The sequence below is a fragment of the Ranitomeya variabilis genome, chromosome 4, assembly GCF_051348905.1.
Source record: "Ranitomeya variabilis isolate aRanVar5 chromosome 4, aRanVar5.hap1, whole genome shotgun sequence".
Classification (NCBI taxonomy): Eukaryota; Metazoa; Chordata; class Amphibia; order Anura; family Dendrobatidae; genus Ranitomeya; species Ranitomeya variabilis.
Genome location: NC_135235.1, coordinates 237,117,106 through 237,140,088, shown reverse-complemented (window position 1 = coordinate 237,140,088; position 22,983 = coordinate 237,117,106). Strand labels below are relative to the sequence as shown.

Sequence of the window (22,983 nt, the reverse complement as noted above, 5' to 3'; positions counted from 1 at the left end):
GCTTCAAAGTTGGTTTTCTGAATTAGTTATGACAAATGCACCGAAAACTTACAGAGAACGTCAGTGTCGCCTCCTCTCCGGATACATAAATCCTACCTGGCGCCTCCTCATATCAACGAAGTGGGACGCAGGAGCCCCCCGATGCATGCTTACTCTCCCATCATCCATACAGCAACACCTTTGGGCATCCGACCCTTCTATCATATACACATATGACACCTCAGGGCTGGCGCAGATCAGTTTACGCCGTGCATTCTCCAAAAGCCGCCTGACTTCTGGCAGGTTCTGTAGGAATATGTGGTTTGGGCGCTGGGTTAATGCTTTTTTCACGTGTTTCTTCTGTGCGCTTTTTCATGCATTTAATAATAATATACAATATAAATCACTGGAAACGTGAAGGAATTGATACAATTTTTTTACTAATAATTGTTAAACGAACAGAACAAAAACTGTGACGTGTGAACTGCCTCAATCAAATCAACTGCAAGCAAAGAGTTTATGTGGATTTTAGTGTTGGAATAAAAAAAGGGTGAACAGACTCTAAAATGGAAAAGGTATCCAGCTCACACAGCTGACAATATGGTACAATGTGTCACCAAACAATCTGTTATGAGCTCAACGCGGCAGCCGTAACATGTCTCATCCAGGACTCCAAGATACCGACTAGCTCCTACCAAGACAGATCTAGTATGAGTCCTTGTATTCGGCACAAGTCCAGGTGTGTGTTTACATAGGACTGCAAATGACTTCTAGAACATTATCTGTACTCAGAGCAATATCATTTGTGGTGTTACATAGGACTGCAGGAGACATCTACTACATTATCTGTACTCAGAGTTATCACTGTTATTTGTAGTGTTACATAGGACTGCAGGTGACATCTACTTCATTATCTGTACTCAGAGTTATCACTGTTATTTGTAGTGTTACATAGGACTGCAGGTGACATCTACTTCATTATCTGTACTCAGAGTTATCACTGTGTTATCTGTGGTGTTACATAGGACTGCAGGTGACATCTACAACATTATCTGTACTCAGAGTTATCACTGTTATTTGTAGTGTTACATAGGACTGCAGGTGACATCTACTACATTATCTGTACTCAGAGTTATCACTGTTATCTGTGGTGTTACACAGGACTGCAGGTAACATCTACTACTTTATCTGTACTCAGTGTTATCACTGTGTTATCTGTGGTGTTACATTAGAGTTACCACTGTTATCTGTGGTGTTACACAGGACTGCAGGTGACATCTACTACATTATCTGTACTCAGAGGGACACCACTGTGTTATTTTGTTGTGTTACATGGGACTGCAGGTAACATCTACTACATTATCTGTACTCAAAGAGACACCACAGTGTTATCTGTTGTGTTACATGTGACTTGGGACTGCAGGTGACATCTGCTACATTATCTGTACTCAGAGTTATCTCTGTGTTACATAGGACTGCAGGTAATCTTCCGGTGGTGACCTATACACTTTGTCGCTCTACTCTGTGCCATCGGTATATATAATTGTATCTGTATCCATTGATACTTGTAGCTTTTTGGACTTTCCTGTGGATCGGCTCCAGACCTGGTAGATCTGCAGGTGGAGATGATTCCCCGCCGCTCCCTCGTGAGTTTCAACATCATCTTTACTGTCAGGAAATTTTCTCTGATGTTGAGGGAGAAGCTCCTTCACCATTAATCTGTCTTTAGGAATATAAATTAAAATCTCCGTCCATTAAGTGGTAAGCGGCGAGGTGCAATCATCTGCGCCTGTCTCCGAGCGAGGGCCGTGATGGGCTGCTAATACAGTGAGCGCAGTCCTTACTTGGAAGTCTCATTAAAATCACACCTATCAATTTTTCATCCCCAGCCATCATTTTTCCTCTATTAATCTGCCAGCTCTGCAGCGGCTCCTCGGGAACGTTCTGCAGGCAGCGGATTAGATCCTGTGTGTGAACACGTCTGGGTGGCACATCACATCATGTGGTCGTAATTCAGTCCTGCTCATACAGAAAACCAATTACAGAAAAACTGATAGATGCTGGTGTACAACCTCGGGCCCTAACACCGAGAGGGCCCCTATACTGCACTGACCCCAGTCATGTGCTCCCGCTGCCCAAATACACACTGCATCACCCACAGTCAATGATATAAGCATAGGCGCGGCGCAGTGAGGGTCCCCGGCACATGCTCAGGGGCCAGGAGCCTTCAAGTCCAGTATAAGCACAAATATGGAACTGGAGGAAAGTTAGAGTTTGTGATGTGACTGTGGGATTTTTTCTCTGAAATCAGAGCTAAAGTTTTGAAAATAAAAAATTATGTTACAATTTTTTTTGCTTTTTATTTATTTGACAATTTTGTTACTTTAGCATTAGCCCTAAGCTAAAGCTAGACCTATCCTAAGCTAGACCTATCCCTAACCCCAGATCTAAACCTAGACCTATCTCTAACCCTAGACCTATCCCTAAACCTATCCCTGAACCTAGACCTATTCCTAACCCTAGACCTATCCCTGAACCTAGACCTATCCCTAAACCTCAACCTATCCTTGAACCTAGACCTACTCCTAAACCTACCCCTAACCCTAGACCTACCCCTAACCATAGACCAAACCCTAGACCTATCCCTACCCCTAAACCTAACCCTAGACCTACCCCTAACCATAGACCTATCCCTAACCCTAGACCTACCCCTAAACCTATCCCTAACCCTAGACCTACCCCTAAGCCTACCCCATCCCTAACCCTAGACCTATCCCTAACCCTAGACCTACCCCTATCCCTAGACCTATCCCTAACCCTAGAACTAACCCTAGACTTATCCCTGACCCAGTCTACCTAACCCTAGACCTATCCCTGACTCAGTCTACCTAACCCTAGACCTACCCCTAGACCTATCCCTGACCCAGTCTACCTAACCCTAGACCTATCCCTGACCCAGTCTACCTAACCCTAGACCTACCCCTAGACCTATCCCTGACCCATTCTACCTAACCCTAGACCTATCCCTAACCCTAGACCTACCCTGACCCAGTCTACCTAACCCTAGACCTATGCCTGACCCAGTCTACCTAACCCTAGACCTACCTCTAACCCTAGACCTATCCCTAATCCTAGACCTATCCCTGACCCAGTCTACCTAACCCTAGACCTATCCCTAACCCTAGACCTACCCCGAGACCTATCCCTGACCCAGTCTACATAACCCTAGACCTATCCCTAAACCTAGACCTATCCCTAACCCTAGACCTAACCCTAGTTTGTAAGCAGTGATACCGTATACAATGTACATGATTCACCTCTGTCGGCTGAGTCGCTGCTTGTGCACAGCTTTCCAGATGAGTTTGTCTTAGGCTGCTGTGTTCTGCAAAGGCAACAACTGAGAAGACAAAGCTCACATCATTATACTCTGCTTTATTATTCAGCTTGCTGCCTATGCAGAGTGAAGCAGCCAATGACTGTCATCTTGTGTGCTGCACTTTTCACAGGCAATGCCAGACTGTCACCCCCTGCGGCTTTCCAAGAAGAAGTGGCGCTTGCAGGTAATGGTCATGTGACATGGGGGGTGGCGCAGAAGGTGGAGGAAACGTTTCTCCATAGAATTCTTTTGGCTGAGATGAGGCGAGGTCCGCCCGGCAAATTACTCATAATTTGCATCAGTAAAGTGGCATAAATTAGGTTAATCCTGCTGACAATTTCCCTTTAATGAATGAGGCGCACCTTACTCCAGAGCTGCCATCATGGAGACTGGATGCGCCAGCCTTAATCGGGCCATATAACATAAAATGATTTATTTACGGGAAGAATCTTTATAGGGCGTAGAGCCCGTCTCTGAAATAGATTTTTGTAGCATAAAAGAAGAAATAAAGTTGTAAAGAGTCCAGTTGGCGCAGGAGTCACAGAGCCCTGGAGATATGATGGGACACTGGCCGCTCACCCGGGAGTTTGTGCTACTTTGTAGCTTTTCTCTCTGTAGCCATGTTATGGAGAGACATCTTCAGAAAGATGTAACGATTATGTAGAAGACATTTTGGGGTATCGTGAATGTTTTTTTGATGACAGGTGCCCTTTAATGTATCGGGATAAGATTTCCTATATGGAGTCGCACGTCTTCAGGTTTCGGGTCTGTTCTCCTTCGGGTCGGACATTTCCTATAATATGTGTTATGTTGCAGAGCCCGTTCTGATGTGAAGCTCATTATCTGCAGAGGATTTTACCGGAGTGGGGGGTGCTGGCCGCTCGCAGGGGACGGACACTCTCCTGTCCTCATTTTGTCAGCCAAAGTGCTTAGCACTAAGATCTTGTGCTGTCAGAATCTATTCTTCTTCTCGTCGCCTTCCTGATCCCCAAGGAGAAACGTTTCTGTAGCAACGACTGGAACCTTTACTCTTTGGTTCCCCCCAAACCGAGCGCCATCCTCTGCAGACGGTAATTAGTCGTCGCTCGCTGGGACCTCCTGTCGCTGGGGACCGGACGTTTGAATAAAGGGTCTGTGGGTGCAGTGGGCGGATAAGAGGGTTGTAGGGGGACAAACCACAGATAGGAATACGACCTCTGCCATCCTGAGACCCCAATTAGTGTGGAATAAAAAGTACTGCACCTTTCTGATACTTATAGAAACCAGAGCTCCCATCTCACCCAGTGCTGCCATGTATCACTCTAGGGAAGGGGCAACATGCAGGACAGAGACTCATGCCCATGTCTCCAGCTGGCAGAACATTTGAACAAACCCTCCTCTGGGGGAGCAGTGGTCCAGAAGGGGAGAAATTTTAGCCCCTTAAAGGTGTTATCCACTAGATGGACAAATTTTTTAATGAAATAGTTCCACCGCCCGCCCGCACCATTCTAGTGATGTCACCGCTGGATCTTCTAGGGCTCATATCGCATTGTTATGTCCCTTAAAGCTCTGCAGCTAATCAGCGGCCGCTGATGTGTTATTTTTATTCTACAAGGGGGGCTACATAGTTTTATAAGGGGTTTACAGGTAGAAGAGAAGTCATTCTGTAAAGTGTAGGGTTCTGCGGTCCTGTGACACTGGTGTCCTGACGGGTGGAGCAGGTTGCAGCTTCTCTGGTGTTTTCCACCATGTTCTGTATCTGATCTCAGTGAATGGAGCTGTATGGTAGAGATCGCTGGGCGCAGATACTCCGAGGACGCAGGTACCCCAAGGATACAGGTACCCCGAGGACGCAGGTACCCCGAGGATACAGGTACCCCGGGGACACAGGTACCCCGAGGATACAGGTACCCCAAGGATGCAGGTACCCCGAGGATGCAGGTACCCAGAGGATGCAGGTACCCAGAGGATGCAGGTACCCCAAGGGCACAGATTCCTTCGAGGACGCAGGTACTCAGAAGACACAGGTACTCAGAGGACGCAGGTACGCCGAGGACGCAGCTACTCCGAGGATACAGGTACCCCGAGGATACAGGTACCCCAAGGGCACAGATTCCTTCGAGGACGCAGGTACTCAGAGGACGCAGGTACTCAGAAAACGCAGGTACTTAGAGGACCCAAGTACTCAGAGGACACAGGTACTCAGAAGACAAAGGTATGCCAAGGACGCAGGTACTCCAAGGACCCAGGTACTCCGAGGACCCAGGTACTCCGAGGACCCAGGTACTTTGAGGACGCAGGTACTCAGTAGACAAAGGTACTCAGAGGACATAGGTACTCAGTAGACAGATACTCAGAGGACGCAGGTACTCAGGGGACGCAGGTACACCGAGGACGCAGGTACGCCGAGGACGTAGGTACGCCAAGGACGCAGGTACTCAATAGACAAAGGTACTCAGAGAACACAGGTACTCAGTAGACAAAGATACTCAGAGGACGCAGGTACTCAAAGGATGCAGGTACTCAGAGAATGCAGGTGCTCAGAGGACGCTGGTACTCAGAGAACGCAGGTACGCCGAGGACGCAGGTACTCAGTAGACAAAGGTACTCAGAGGATGTAGGTACTCAGAGGATGCAGGTACTCAGAGGACGCAGGTACTCAGTAGACAAAGATACTCAGAGGACGCAGGTACTCAGAGGACGCAGGTACTCAGAGAACGCAGGTACTCAGAGAACGCAGGTACGCCGAGGACGCAGGAACGCCGAGGACGTAGGTACTCCGAGGACGTAGGTACTCCGAGGATACAGGTACCACGAGGACGCAGGTACGCCGAGGACGCAGGTAGCCCGAGGGTGCAGGCACTCCGGAGGCGCAGATTACCCGAGGACGCAGGTACCCTGAGGGTGCAGGTACCCCGAGGACACAGGTACTCCGAGGACACAGGTACCCCCAGGATACAGGTACCACGAGGACACGGGTACTCCGGAGGCGCAGATTACCCGAGGACGTAGGTACCCTGAGGACACAGGGACTCTGAGGACACAGGTACCCCGAGGACACAGGTGCCTCGAGCGCACAGGTACACCGAGGGCGCAGATATCCCGAGGATACAGGTACCCCGAGGACACAGGTACCCCAAGGGCTCAGATATCCATAGGGCGCAGGCACCCCGTGGACACAGGTACTCCAAAAGTGCAGATTCCTTGAGGGCTCAGGTACTCCAAGGGCGCAGATACCCCGAGGGCGCAGATTTCTGGGCAATCCTGAGCTGCTACTTGTCATGTTTCCATTGAGGGGTCAGGCTGCACGGATGGCAGGTGCTGGCATTACTATCACATTGGTTTTGGAGCCAGCATCGTGCCCTGGGCACTCTACTCGCAGTACAGAGCTAAAGCTTTGACATTAAACTTGTCAAATAGTCTGTGCTGTGACAATATGGGGATGTGAGGGTGACACTTGGGGGATGTGAGGGTGACACTTGGGGGATGTGAGGGTGACACTCGGGGGGGGGGGGGATGTGAGGGTGACACTCGGGGATGGGGGTGACACTTGGAGGATGTGATGGTGACACTCGGGGATGGGGGGGTGACAGAGGATGTGAGGGTGACACTTGGGGGATGTGAGGGTGACACTTGGGGAGGGGTGGTGACACTCGTGGTGCCATTGTGGAGGGTGCAGGGTGGCGTGGCTGCTCCCGGCAAGCCCGTAACCTGAAGCAGAATAGACTGTACTCTTTTCTGCAGCGGATTTTGTGTCATCCGAAATGATTTTGCGTCATCCGAAATGATTTTGCTCCAATATTTTGATGAAACTCAGATTTTGGCTTGGATTTTGCCTGAAATTTACAGATCATATCCGTAACGTTACTGCCTTGCCACTTGCCATGTCCTAGGCCCGGCTCTCAGGTATTGTGCTGCTAATCAGTGCTGAATCTGCACCAGACAAAGCTGCAGGTGTTTTGCAACATGTGAATTGTCCCCAAGACCTTATCCAGACGACAGTGATGTCATCCTGTGGTTCTTGTCACATGGCTGATAAACTGCAAAGCAAAACCCACCTGTGCTTGATGTGTAGCTGATAGCCGCGGTAGAGACATTATAAGCTTTACTCCACGTGTCCTCCTTTAGCACAGTCCAGATTTAGGGCCTCCATTCCATGCCCATTCACTTCATATTTCTGTCTGGACTCCGCTTTTCTGACGCCGAGCACCAATACCCCTCCATGGACCTAGAGAAGGATGATAACATTCAGGCTTCCTGCAGACACCACTAGGGGGAGCAACAATATTAATCTAACTCTGTAGCTCCCCCTAATGGTGGCTGTAGGCAGCCAAAATATTACCATGTATCTCTTATGGATATGAAGGGATTTATTCTGTTTCACCATCCAAAGCGCGTTAGTTACAATTGTATCCAAAGTGAAGAATCGTCTGCGATGTAAACAGACTGATACAATGTAACAGTGCAGGAGAGTGTTCACATTAATCACTGAACTGAGAATACCACACACTGAAGATATCCATACGCTCTGGTGTAACATGCGCCTGGTAACAGGGAAGCAGGAGATTGTAACTGCAGCTCTGGATGTGACTAAGGTAGAGACCATGGATCTGTGAAGTGACTGCAGCTCTGGATGTGACTAAAGTAGAGAACATGGCTCTGTGAAGTGACTGCAGCTCTGGATGTGACTACGGTAGAGAACATGGATCTGTGAAGTGACTGCAGCTCTGGATGTGACTAAGGTAGAGACCATGGATCTGTGAAGTGACTGCAGCTCTGGATGTGACTAAGGTAGAGACCATGGATCTGTGAAGTGACTGCAGCTCTGGATGTGACTAAAGTAGAGACCATGGATCTGTGAAGTGACTAAGCTGCAGCAGATATTCCTGCTCTCACTGTGGGGGCAGCGGCACAGGTCTAGGGGTACAGGCAGGTGCTCAGCACTACTATCATTTCTCATTCTTATGTTGCTGCCGGTGCCAGGGAGACAGTCAGGAGTCCATGACCTTGATGGTGTCCCGATACCTAGAACAGTTAATTGGGACCAATTAGCCGAGAAATCAAGTCTCCTGGAAGCAGGATTGTCATGAAGGCGATGGTTCGCTCTTCCTGTCCGTGCGTTGCTTTGCATATCACAGTGCCACATTAATGATGTCCCCGCACACCAAGAACAACATCCAGACACGGGCTAAATAATAAGTGGGGACACCCAAGTGGAACAAATGGCAAACACGGGCGCCTCTCATCCTGATGTAATGGCAGCTGCTGTGCACATTATTGCTTTGTGGCTTCATGCTCCAACCTGCCCAGGTGTCAGAAAAGCCTCCTGCCTGATAAGTCTCCCATCTTTACTGTCTTTACAGCCGCTCCGAGGGGGCCCAAAATATCCATGACCCCACTGAGAGCCCGGATGGGGGACACGGTCCGGATGATAGTGCAAGGATTTCAGGTAAGGATGCGGAGAGCACCAGACTCCAGCAGAACGCAATGGAGGAGTCATCATCAGTGTGTTCACCTTATTTCCAGGGTCGTTATACAAGACACACTAATTAGGTACACCCCACCAGAGTGCTGCCACCGGGCACATAGAACGGGAGGAAAGATGCACTAACACTGTAGGAAAGTGGGGGTGTTACTGCAATGTTAGGGGCCTACACTTCAAATTCCTCTGAGAACGTCGGCTAAGACTGGGAGTACGGTGACGGAATAAGAATGGTAGATCCATCAGCCGTCAGGATTATCATTAACCCTTACTATCACCCACACAGAACGAGGTTTTCCCGGAGCCCCTCTTTACATGGACGAGGGTCGGAGGGCGACTTCTAGACGGGAGCTCTGAGCACGATGGCAAAGAACTGGTCCTGGAGAGGGTCCCAGCCGAACTGAATGGCTCCATGTACCGCTGCACCGCTCAGAACCCGCTGGGCTCTACAGACACACATACACGGTTAATAGTATTTGGTAAGTGTATTTCTGGAGTGCCGATCCCCGATTCTTGTACATCCTACATTGTCCGATATCAATTTAAGTCACCCTTACCAACCAAGGTGAGAAGGTGTGAGCGCTGGACTGCACCATGAAGTTAGCTTGCAGGGGGCGCTAATATTTTGTGAACTCTTTGAAAGGAAAAATCACTGTTTTATACCGCAGCAGCTCTCCATATGGGGGCTGGGTCTGGTGTTACTTGTAGGAAGGAGACCCAGGTTCTTAAAGGGTTAATGACGAGGAGGAGAGGCCCAAGGTCCAGACCAGATACACAATGATCAGACTTCACATAGCCAAGACAATCGCACCCGGGATCATGGAGATTTTCTACAAAGATAAAAATATTCAATAAACATCCAGTCTTGCGGATGTTGCTTTGGAACTGCAGAGAATCCGCAGCTAAAGCCACAAAATGACTTTTATTGAAAATTTATTTGTAGATTTTTTTTTTTCTTTGTTATTGAAAAATAAAATTGGAGAAAAATCGACAAGAAATTAGTTCACAAAGCACAACAGAATTGACACGATGAAAGTTTCTGCAGCTTGTGGATGAAAATTTATAAAAGATCGTCTACTTGCTGGTTTCACCAAAATTAGAATTCGTAATATAGAGGTGGCCCCTGCAGCTGCCATTGACAGGGGCCCCAGCTCATCCTTCAACACATGGACTCACAGGGGAGAGGAGAAGCCATCAGGTGAGAGAGCATGGGATACCATTGTAGGAGCAGGGTCACCGGCACTAATACGGCTCCTTATTACAGATTCCGCCCACCCTTGTGCCAAATGTTTCCATGAGACTTTACAGAATCCAGTGCGATACATTGTAACCATCTCTAACAAACTGTCTGTTTCCTCACAGAAAATCCTAATATTCCAAGGGGAACAGAGGAGTCAAACGGTGAGTTAAGACCTAAAGCAGAAAATCTTTCTGCAAACAAGACCAAAATATAAAAATAGGCAACTCTCTCCATTAGAAAGAGGAGCAAAAACTAGATGGAGAGTCCTGCAGAAAAGTAAAGTACAGAATGGAGGAAACGATAAGGCTACTTTCACACTAGTGTTAACTGCATTCCGTCACAATGCGTCGTTTTGCCGAAAAAACGCATCCTGCAAAAGTGTTTGCAGGATGCGTTTTTTCGCCATTGATTAACATGAAGCGACGCATTGTGACGGATTGCTACACGTCGCACCCGTCGTGCGACAAATGCGTCGTGCAGTGGCGGACCGTCGGGAGCAAAAAACGCTACATGTAACGTTTTTTGCTCACGACGGTCCGCTTTTTCCGACCGCGCATGCGCGGCCGGAACTCCGCCCCCACCTCCCCGCACTTCCCCGCACCTCACAATGGGGCAGCGGATGCGCTGGAAAAATGCATCCGTTGCCCCCGTTGTGCGGCGGGGACAACGCTAGCGTCGGGGACCTCGGCCCGACGCACGGCGACGGGCCGAGCCCGACGCTAGTGTGAAAGAAGCCTAAGTCGCATCTGTCAGAGCATTACGGAAAAGGCCACACACATTGTAACTATTAGGGGGAGGACAGCGAAGAAGACACATTGTAACCAACAAGTAGGACAGAGGCGATGATGTGTGGGAACTATCGGGTGAGGACGAAGGAGACAAAATATTGTAACTATTAGGGGAAGACGACACATTGTATCCATCAGGGAGGACGGAGGCGATGATATGTGGGAACTATCGGGGAAGGACAAAGGCGATGATATGTGGGAACTATTGCGGAAGGATGAAGGCGATGATATGTGGGAACTATCGGGGAAGGATGAAGGCGATATGTGGGAACTATCGGGTGAGGACGAAGGCAATGATATATGGGAACTATCGGGGAAGGATGAAGGCGATGATATGTGGGAACTATCGGGGAAGGATGAAGGCGATATGTGGCAACTATTGGGGAAGGACGAAGGCGATGATATGTGGGAACTATCGGGGAAGGATGAAGGCGATGATATGTGGGAACTATCGGGGAAGGACGAAGGAGACAAAACATTGTAACTATTAGGGGAAGACGACACATTGTAACCATCAGGGAGGACGGAGGTGATAATATGTAGGATCTATCGGGTGAGGACGAAGGCGATGATATGTGGGAACTATCGGGTGAGGACAAAGGCAATGATATGTGGGAACTATCGGGGAAGGACGAAGGAGACAAAACAGTGTAACTATTAGGGTATGATGGAGAAGACAATACATTGTAACCATCAGGGAGACGATATGTGGGAACTATCGGGTGAGGACAAAGGCGATGATATGTGGGAACTATCGGGGAAGGACGAAGGAGACAAAACAGTTTAACTATTAGGGTATGATGGAGAAGACAATACATTGTAACCATCAGGGAGACGATGATATGTGGGAACTATAGGGGAGGACGAAGGAGAAGATATGTCGTAACTATCAGGGGAGAACAGAGGAGGCCAAACATTGTAACCATCAGGGCAGACGAAGGCGATGATGTATGGGAACTATCGGGAGAGGACGAAGGCGATGATATGTGAGAACTATTAGGGGAGGACGATGAAGATGACACATTGTTACCATCAGGGAGGACGGAGGCGATGAAATGTAGGAACTATCAGGTGAGGATGGAGCAGACGATATGTCATAGCTATCGGGAGGACAGGGGAGACAATATGTCGGAATTATCGGAGCAGGATGGAGAAAACAATACATTGTTACTGTTGTTACTATTAGTGGAGGACGGATGAGCCAATGCTTTGCAACAAGCTATAAGGGCAGGACAAAGGAGGCCAAACATTGTAACTATTAGGAAAGGATGGAGGTGGTGATACGTCTACACTATCGGAGGAGGACGGTGTAAATGATACACTGCAACAAATTATTAGGACAGCAAAGTGATTTAAACTGCTGATGGGTTGTGTAGACTGAGACAACGGTTAGGTTATGTGCACACTCCGTCTTTTTCAGGCATGTTCACTCCAAAGACCATCTGAAAAAGTGCTAACTAAACTTTCCAAAGAGTGAAGCGTTTCTATGTAAAAACAACTCGGAAAAAATGGAAAATGCGGGTAACAAAAAATATCTAAGTAAAATGCTCCAAAAAAATCGGTTCTCAAAAAACTGAAAAAAGTGCTCAGGAAACTACTAGTGATGAAATGTGTATACTCGTTGCTCGGGTTTTGCCGAGCACGCTCGGGTGGTCTCCGAGTATTTGATAGTGCTCAGTGATTTAGTTGGAGTAGGAGTTTTAGTCTAGCAGCTGCATGATTTACAGCTGCTGGACAAGCTGAATACATGTGAGGAATGCCTGTTTGTTAGGGAATTCCCACAGGTATTCAGGGTGTCCAGCAGCCGTAAATCATGCAGCTGAGGCAACGAAAACCAAATGTCCGAGCACATCCTAATACTCGGAGATCACCCAAGCAACAATGCTACTCGCTCATCGCTGGAAACTACCCAAAAATGCTAAAAAAATATATATTTTTATGGAACTAAAACGCCGTTGTTTGCTGAAAAGTCTTCCTCTTAAATAACTGGGTAGATTTGCCGTCTGATAAAGACGTTGTGTGCCCTAAAACCTTAAGCACTACAACTTTAATTTAGGTTTCTGCAGAGGATACATTGGGAATGTGGGGTGTTACTGGGGGGTTAGGGGCAGGTTCCCGCACTTCCCCTTCCTCTGTCACCTCAGATTGTGCTCTCCTCTCCCCGGGTCTCCTTTCCTTCCTTCATACTAACACCTGACCCCGCTCCCTGTGTTGTGCTCACGCTGCATGGTGTCATTAAGGTATTGTAGATTACACAGGGGAACAATTTGAAAAAAAAATTTCTGTTGAGTTAGGTTTTTGAGCTGATTTATACTAAAATTGGCATGCTGATTCAAAAAATGTAGTCAGTTTTTTTCTAGCACGTCAAGTTTTTCCTCCACAACTTACCTGCCAGAGAAGCACAAGTGCACTGATATCTGTAATAAGACTTGTTATCTGATTACAATTCGACTCATATAGAGCTACATGGCAACTTGTAAGAGTAGTCACAACTTTGTCATGCCTATTTCTTATATATTTCATTTTTTGTTCATATTTGTACTATTTAAAAAAAACAAAAACACTTTTTAGGTACAGTAGTTTACATAGTTTTGAGAAGACAAAAATCCTATAGTTCAAAAACTTGACGTGATAGAGAAAAACTGAGATCATTTCTGGATTCAGCATCCAAAAATTAATTAAGAACAGTTGTCTGACCTAACTCTTAAAAACTTGTGTTCCCCAGTGTTATAAGACCATATGGCTGCAGTCTCAGGTGTGGTGTAACGTGCATGGCGCCGCTCACCTAAGTGGGAAAGTCAGATGATAGGAGTAGTAGTAGCCTTCTTCTCCGCTATAACATGGTTGCAGTAAACAATTTGTATTTCTTATCCACTACATTGATAATGATTATGAAATTATTTGGAGAATCAAGAACCCAAAGTCTACTGTGTGAATGGAGCAGTAGTGAATTTATTGTCTGTACATGTCCCCGCTTAATTGTAAAGTGCTGCGGAATCTGTTGGCGCTATATAAATAAAAATTACCGTATTATTATTATGCCCCAGCAGCCATGTCAGTGGTCTGTTTCCACCAAACCAAAGCCCAAAGCCTCCTGTGATTTGCAGGCCGGAGCGACATGACCATGTCATGGTCTCTACTAATATAAAGAGGAGTCCAGAATTCCAGCAGTTTGCAGGGCTCCTGTCTGGAGGCCACGGACCACTTCTGTACACATAGTGAATGGCGCAGTGGCCGCACATGCTCACTAATGCTCACAGGAGACATTGAGCCTGCAGATCTCTTGATCAGTGGGGGTCCGGCACTTGGGGGCCACAGCTACAATGGCTACCTATATGATCAGATATATGGCCCCAAGGATCTGTGACTGTACAGATGTCACAATGTGACCATAGCCGTCCTCTCCGATGATCGTTATTTCTACGTCTCTGGAGATTCTGCATTTATCTTCTTACCGTACAGAAAACTTCGGTAATTTTCACCTAATTTTGCTTCTGAGAAACTTTTGGAAAACGACAGCGATTAAAATCTTCATGACAGTAAGATAATTTGTGCTGCAGGATGAATGGATTGTTCTCCGCGCACCTGGACTTAGAAAAGACGAGAGCCTCATGTACATTCATGTTCCACGGCGACGGCGGATAATCACTGAATCTTCGTCATGACATTAACACAAACCCACCGAGCATAAATTCTGAGAGGCCCTCAACACTGAAACCATTGTACAGAATATGGAGCATGAAAGAGCAACATTACCTACAGCAACTGTAACGACCCAGCAGCTGTGCGCACATGTAGCAGCAGTAGTGACAGGCGCAGGCAGCATCACAGACTCTTCTACTGCATCTTTTTATTGTTTTTGGCAATTCCAAAAAAATTGAGCGATTCTCAAAATGTAAAGTTCCAGTCCAGATCTACAGTCGGCATCAATCTAAAGGGCACGTACGCATTAGATGAATGTCGGGGGAAGAGAAGGACCCGAAGGGGGTCTGAGGGCGGGAAAGAGAGAGGGACCTAGAGGAGGGGGACAAAAGGATAAGGAGAGAGGGGTCATGAGGACAGAAAGACCTGGATGAGGGGGACATGGGTCCGGTGGGGGGAGGACAGCAGGATATTGAAGATGGGAGGGTCTGGATATGGGGTCAGGCATCTGAGCGATGACACAGGAGTGGTGGGGGAAGAACAGAGGGGTTTGGAGAAGGGAAACAGGAGTCTGGCCAAAGGGAGGATAGAGGTCTGGAGGAGGGGGACTTAGGGGTCTAGATGACAGAAGGGTCTGGAGGAAAGGACAGTGGGTTCTTGAGGGGAGGACAATTGGTCTGGAGAAGATAACAAAAGAATCTGGAGGAGGGGACAAAATGCGATAGAGGAAGAGATGACAAGCATCTGGAGGAGAGGGGAACAGAGTGTTCTGGTGGAGAGGAGGACGGAAGGCGCTGGATGAGTTTATTTGGCTGACAATTTGTATTTAATGATAATGTAGAGCAAGCGATTTTAATAATATTTCATATATACCTCATAAATAAAAGCCAACAAACTAAAAAAAAAAAAAAAAACCTTCTAGAACATGTCCCTATGCAGTGAAGCAAATCCATATTCAGCTTCTCACACCCTAAATACGGCTTTCTAAGGGTGGGATGGAGCCTGCACAGCGTGTGCGCTCCTGGCTGGATCCTATGCACTTTGTCTGTTCATCAGCAGTTTAACACTCTTCGGCACAGTGTAAGAGCAGCTCTTGGTTGTCTGCACACAGTTCCTCTGCCTGTCGGCTGGTTCCTGTGAGCTCAGTGACATCGGCACTTCTCAGTGCAATTGATCGTCCTGAGACATATTTTCATCACTTACTTGGAGGACAGGAGCCAGCAGCTGACAGACTAACACTGAGAAGTGCTCATGTCACAGAGCAAAGAGGAACCAGCTAACTGGCAGAGGAGCAGTATGGCCAAACACTGAGGGGAAGTGCCGCTGTCACTGATCACACAGGAACCAGCTGAAAGGTAGAAGAGCAGTGTAGTGAACACTGAGGGGAAGTGCCGATGTCACTGAGCACACAGGAACCAGCTGACAGCTAGAAGAGCAGTGTGGTGAACACTGAGGGGAAGTACCGATGTCACTGAGCACGCAGGAACCAGCTGACTGGCAGAGGAGCAGTGTGGCCAAACACTGAGGGGAAGTGCCGATATTACTGAGCACACAGGAACCAGCTGACAGCTAGAAGAGCAGTGTGGTGAACACTGAGGGGAAGTGCCGATGTCACTGAGCACACAGGAACCAGCTGACAGCTAGAAGAGCAGTGTGGTGAACACTGAGGGGAAGTGCCGATGTCACTGAGCACACAGGAACCAGCGGACAGCTAGAAGAGCAGTGTGTTGAACACTGAGGGGAAGTGCCGCTGTCAATGAGCACACAGGATCCAGCTGACAGGTAGAAGAACAGTGTGGTGAACACTGAGGGGAAGTGCCATGTCAATGAGCACACAGGAACCAGCTGACAGGTAGAAGAGCAGTGTGGTGAACACTGAGGGGAAGTACCGATGTCACTGAGCACACAGAAACCAGCTGACAGCTAGAAGAGCAGTGTGGTGAACACTGAGAGGAAGTACCGATGTCACTGAGCACGCAGGAACCAGCTGACTGGCAGAGGAGCAGTGTGGCCAAACACTGAGGGGAAGTGCCGATGTTACTGAGCACACAGGAACCAGCTGACAGCTAGAAGAGCAGTGTGGTGAAAACTGACGTGTAATGGTTACCAGTGTGACGTGTAATGGTTACCAGTGTGACGTGTAATAGTTACCAGTATAATGGTTACCAGTGTAATAGTTACCAGTGTAATGGTTACCAGTGTAATGTGTAATGGTTACCAGTGTGATGGTTACCAGCTCCCCCTCAGCTTTCAGCTCACAGACAGGATGCAATATTGTTGCAATACAGCAGAGCTGAGAGAGACGCAAAAAAATGTGTTTTTGAAGAAGACTAATGTCATTTCCGTTCTGTGTTAGTTACTCGTCTGAGTGGTAACTCCCCTTCATGTAAGCTCTGGAGGCAGAGTTATCTCCAGGCATCATCAAGTCCAGAGCCTGACGAAGCTGCCTCCGCAGTGATATGTGTGGGGTCTCTCCCACCTCTCCCTGGTCCCGGGACTGCTTTCCCCTCATTATGGACATTGTTGACTTTTTAGCTTGATCCTCTGACTGCTTGACATAGATGATATACAGTACATTGATTCCCTCCAGCTCTTATTGGTGCTTTCACCTTAATGATTCTTTAGATACTTTATTACCATTTTGCCTGTAGGCTACCACCCCTTCATTCATAGGCTATCATACCTGGCGCTGTTTATCACCTTGTCCTTATATACATATATTGTATGCATGTCTCTATGTCCTAAAAGTTTATGGGGGTTTTGTTGGGCCCAACTATTTACATGCGCTTGTTTTACCGTCTTTGGGGACGCCCATTTTTCGGTCTTTTTTTTACTTGGCAAATTATACGGCTTTCATATTTTGATTCCACTATAAAATTTTGCATATTGTCTATTGATATCTGCCTTGTTATGCCAGAGTTGTATAAACGGGGACAGTCTCATTTATTGTCTACTTATATTATAGTCTTTATTGACGTTTCTATGGATTAATCCCAGGGATGTGGTTGTGTTGTTTTTAAATGTTTTTAATCATTTTTGGGTGTTTCTGTATTTCACGGAGTTAATAAATTTTTACCTTTTTGCAAAAAAATATTTTTTTCTTGAGTGCACCATTTCCATGCATTGACCTTTTTTTTTTTTCCCCGACACATTTCCCTTCATGCATGGTGCTGCACCCGTCTATAGATCATTTATGCCTATTTGTGTAGTGCACCCTACACCTTTTGCAGAGTCTGGAAGAGGTCATTTATATTACGTGATAAAAGATTAATTCTCAGTAACACCACATCTGATACAGACACCCAGGGAAGACTGTTCTCCGCTTTCTGTAGCCTGTATCACCATAGTAATAGCTTAGATAGGTGAAATGCAAAAGTGTTTCTCAGAATAATAGTAACTTTCCTAATATACTCTGTGTCAGTGTTTCCCCATTCCCAGATCTCTGCTTCCTGTGAGTGATTGTAGACTTGTTGCCTAAACTGACAGCAGACTGAGCTGTTCCCCCTGCCGCGCTTGTTACAATGTATCCGAGCGCACAATTCTGGGTGTGCTTCTGCTCTCTGGACTTCGTGTCAGTGATACATTGTAACCACAATTCAATTTCAGGATGTAAACAGCAATTTCCTCTTTCATTGACATCAAACAGATACTTTAAAATAGTGAAGGATCGAAACAAAGTGAATTAAAAAATGACAGGCCTCAGTGAGCGGTGGGAGTAGTTGTTTGCGACATTCTTTGCTGTTGCCTTTGTACCATTTTCCACGTCCCCTTCGTTGTCATTTCTCCCCCCAGTCTAACTTTTGTATCTTTGTTCCCGCAGGTTCTGTCTCCATGTACAGCCACCCGAGATTAATTTTGGTGCTCATACTTTTGACAGTGATTTTGGAACTCACGTGAGACTAAGACACTCGGCTAACCTCCACCCCAATAAGGACTCCACAAAGCATCAATCACACTGACGTCCATTTTATTTTCTATACTAGCTCCCGTCTTGTTGGTTTCTGTCTGTGTTTTAGCTTCCTTGAGCTGATAAATTTAAAAAAAAAAAAAGGAAAAAAAAACAAAAACCACAAAATCTTTCCTTCTCGATGTTGAACTATTGTTCTTTATGGCGGCGGTCTGATCGTCCGGACGCGAGACTTCATAGAGAAGCGCAGTACATTAACATTGGATTCACTGGGAATCTGCGATCTGGCTGAAGAATGGTTTTAAGCTCAACTTCGCAAACAAAGATGGCGGCCACTAGAATAAATATAGGACTCGGTGGTGGACGCTCTCACACCTATGACACCTGCCTGATGATGGACACAACCAGGACGGGTGACAAAGATTTAGTAATAATAAAAAATATAAAAATAAAAAGATACTTTTAAGTGATATGAATAAAATCCAGATGTTCTGTATCTGCTCGTCATTCATCCATTACAATGTTACAGAGAATTGATGGCAGGGCGGTAGGTGAGATACTTTGTTGTCGTGGATACTAGTCCTAAATATTACCAGCACCATACATAGGACAAATGATGAATGTCTGCAATTAACTTTACTGGTTGAATTGCTGAATCAGTACAAAATATAAAATTATAGCAGCCCAAGATTCCTATTTTCTAGCACAAGGCTCCAAATTCCTTGCACACTGACAAATTATGCCTGACTACAGCTAACACTAGAGGAAATGAACTGTATACTGTGCCAATAGGGGAGCTGAATGTATACAGGGAGCTCCCCCTAGTGGTGGCTACAGACAGGATCTTGTCATGTATCTCTGTATACAGGGAGCTCCCCCTAGTGGTGGCTACAGACAGGATCTTATCATGTATCTCTGTATACAGGGAGTTCCCCCTAGTGGTGACTGCAGACAGGATCTTATCATGTATCTCTGTATACAGGGCGCTCCCCCTAGTGGTGACAGCAGACAGGATCTTATCATGTATCTCTGTATACAGGGAGCTCCCCCTAGTGGTGACTGCAGACAAGATCTTATCATGTACCTCTGTATACAGGGAGCTCCCCCTAGTGGTGACTGCAGACAGGATCTTATCATGTATCTCTGTATACAGGGAGCTCCCCCTAGTGGTGACTGCAGACAAGATCTTATCATGTATCTCTGTATACAGGGAGCTCCCCCTAGTGGTGGCTGCAGACAGGATCTGATCATGTATCTCTGTATACTGGGAGCTCCTCCTAGTGATGGCTGCAGACAGGATCTGATCATGTATCTCTGTATACAGGGAGCTCCCCCTAGTGGTGGATGCAGACAGGATCTGATCATGTATCTCTGTATACTGGGAGCTCCCTCTAGTGGTGACTGCAGATAGGATCTTATGAGTCTATGTATACAGGGAGCTCCCTCTAGTGGTGACTGCAGATAGGATCTTATGAGCCACTGTATACAGGGAGCTCCCTCTAGTGGTGACTGCAGATAGAATCTTATGTGTCTCTTTAGACAGGGACTCGAGTTGATAATAAATAAGGATCTTTCCATTCAATGACTTCATAAAGACATTTTTGAAATTTAGAATAATCAACAAAGGAGCATGTTTAGTGAACACTTTGTGCCAGAATTTTCAAGTAACTTGTCACAAAAATTTGCCTTTATTGACTTACACCATAGGCATCTGGGCCTACTGAAAAGGGGTGCAGTTGTCAGGGCAAAGGCTAAAATAAGACAGAGCACCCAACAATGAGGTAAAAGTTTTGGTGCAAATTTTGGCATAAAGTAAGCCAGCTAATAGGTGACATAAACGGAGACCAGACGGACTAAACAACAAGAACCATTATGATAAATCGGATGCATTTTAAGGTTGTCTAATCCTTTCACAGTGGGAACTTAGACTAGACAGTACTGATAAATATGCTCCAAAGTCTGATAGAAGTTCTAGAACGTTCTATGATGCAGACATTACATTTCCATAGAACCAGATTAACCATTTAAACTCCTGCGGTGTACGAGGCAAGATGCAACCGCACCAGGACAAGATAAAGCAAAGGCTGATCATGCAGAAGTGACCCATGAAACGATGGCCAGAATAAGAAGACGGGGCCCCAGGAGCCTCTTCTCCAGGATCTTTACAAGTTTCGGCAGTGACCTAAGCCTTTGCCCCAGGATAAGTGACACATTGGCAGCACAGGCAGTAAAGCGCCTGCTGCGACGATGCGGCTCCGGTGTATTTTACACCAATCCTGCATTTTCTTCCTGGTGTCACATTGGTTGTGTGAACGCTGCGGTTGCGATGGGTGGAAGAGCTGATTTCTCAGACATGGCGGGGACTGGGAAGTGACATATTGTGTGTTATCAGCTCAGTCGCTACTTCTGCTATTTTTGGAAGCTGCCGCCGCCGCCTCCTCATGTAACGAGGCAACATGTTAGTATTCACGCAGCGGCTCCAGGTTTCTCCAGAATGTATAATGGATGGTAGCAGGTACCTGCATTCAGGCCTCGGGGAAACGCATCATTTTCTGGTGTCAACTAGAGGTCAGATCCACAGAACTCATTTTAACAAGCAAACAGACTTTATTTTCGGCAGCATCATTTATTCATGGCGAGCCGCGCGCCTCCTTGTGTTTAACACGCAGCCCAGATTGCGGATGAATATTTATCTTTTTCCTGTAACGACATCTGCACTTTTTTTGTTCAAGGAAAATTTGCTCTTGTAACATGGAGAAGCTGAAGACGTCTCCAAGGAAAGCTTAGAGGGAACGTCTCCTCCCGGCATTGCTTCCAGCCAAGAAGCGCAGAACATGTAGCCAGGAAGACTCGTCATGTGAGACATCTACCCACAGTGCATGGTGTCTGGACACGGCCGCAGATGGTGCCGAGTCCTATCACCTGGAGATGGCCCTAAACTGCTTGGCCAGTTTTAGAAAACTTCATAGTAACTTTTTCCATCATATCCGGAAACTATGGATGAAACGCTGGTAGTAACAAGCTCAAAAGACTAATGCAACAAATCAAGAGACTTGACTTTTTTTTCCCCAAAATTCCATAGTTAAACAGCTGTCTTGGAGTTCTGAGGGGGTCCCCGACTCGGGGTCCTCCTTTAGTAGCCATAGAGTAAGGTTCACTCCCAGGACCCGCCATGTCTATATGTTACGGAAACATTGCTTTCTGTAGGGATTCAGTAATGCTGCAAGTTCACCTGTGGTGGCGCTACAGTTACTTAGCAGTTGTCAACATGTTCTGCCACAGATCTCAGCTGATCGCCGGGGTGGGGTACCCAGCTTATCATTGAGGGGCCCATTAAAGAATTAAAGGGATTGTGCAAAGCGGAAACCCCAATTAAAGAGACTGTGCGTACGGGCGTGTGTTTGTAACTATAATGTATTTTAGATTAATGCAATTTTCATTTTTTGCAATAGTGTTTGATGAGAAATGTTGTCTTCTATGTCCTCTATGTATCACAGTACATAGCAGGCGACACTAGTGAATCCGCCAGTGAGCTCGTTCTGACAGCTACGGATCGGTATCTTCTTTCCTTTCCTCTGAACCATGTTCTCCAGGTGATTTATAACCAATTGAAAGTTGAGACAAAAGGGATTAAAGATTGAGACTCTGCTGTCAGAAGGTCCTGGTGTCGTGTGGTAGTCTGCTATGGACAGTGATATATAGAGGATGTAGAAGACAAATGCTTCAAAACTTTTTTATGAAACTCTATTGCGTAAATGTGATACACACAAATATACCCCTAAAGTGTCCATTTCCATTAACCGGGTATTCTCAGAAAATCTTACCTCAAAATAATAGCAACTCCCAATATTAGTCATCCTGAGCTGTGTGCGTTTAATAACAGTTTTCTGAAACTGCATAAAAAAAAAAGATAAAGATGAACATTGTAACAATCTCAGAACGAGACCGGAATTTAGAGTGTTCTAGAGGACATCAAATTGGTTTCACCAGAAGACTAGTGTAAAAGTGGACGTTCCAACGCTCAGGAATTGCTGCGGGTTTGATGTTGCGTATTTGTGCACCGTAAACAGCCAGATGTTACAGCCTAGAAATCCCATGTCCACATACCATCTATTCTGGGGGAGGCATAGGGGCGGACTGATACACAGTGTCCATGTATCTAGAGGTGGGGTACGGTCACTTTCTATCAGCCTTTTCTGTTGATCTCCAATACCCCACAGTATAGATGATATTTGGACACTCTATCAGTCCTTTCTCTTCAAGTATCATCTATACTGAGGGGGATAAGACTTGTACAAAGTGTTCACCTCCCGTATACTCCGTCCCAGCCCCTCCTGATATTTGGACACTTTGTATTAGTGTCTTTTTTCCATTACCAGTAAATTTACGCATGCCCCAGAATAAACGATACTTAGAGAAAGGGACAAAACAAAGTGTCTTAATATCATCTACACTGGGGGCTGAACTAGAGATACAGAGAAAAGATGGATACAAAGTATACACCCCCTCCATCAGTGTATGGAGAGAATGGACTGATACATTGTATCCAGATAGCTATATTAGGGGGGCTGTACTGAAAATGGCCACTTT

General features: G+C 46.4%; 1 protein-coding gene and 1 long non-coding RNA gene across 5 annotated transcripts in view; one reads left to right on the top strand and one right to left on the bottom strand.

The window, feature by feature from the left end:
• Positions 1–18,889, top strand: part of IGSF21 (immunoglobin superfamily member 21) — a 552,595-nt gene extending 533,706 nt beyond the window's left edge. For 3 of the 4 annotated variants that reach the window (XM_077260347.1, XM_077260350.1, XM_077260349.1), the window contains 4 exons: positions 8,698–8,783; positions 9,103–9,295; positions 10,179–10,217; positions 18,307–18,889. In XM_077260347.1, coding sequence (XP_077116462.1) covers positions 8,698–8,783; positions 9,103–9,295; positions 10,179–10,217; positions 18,307–18,383 — 395 coding nt within the window. In that variant the 3' untranslated portion in view covers positions 18,384–18,889. The remainder of the gene's footprint in view (positions 1–8,697; positions 8,784–9,102; positions 9,296–10,178; positions 10,218–18,306) is intronic. The other variant, XM_077260348.1, reaches the window with a different exon arrangement.
• Positions 1–22,983, bottom strand: part of LOC143770587 (uncharacterized) — a 115,885-nt gene that overhangs the window by 55,905 nt on the left and 36,997 nt on the right. The window contains exon 2 of the long non-coding RNA XR_013214671.1: positions 22,218–22,286. This is a non-coding gene — a long non-coding RNA (uncharacterized LOC143770587). The remainder of the gene's footprint in view (positions 1–22,217; positions 22,287–22,983) is intronic.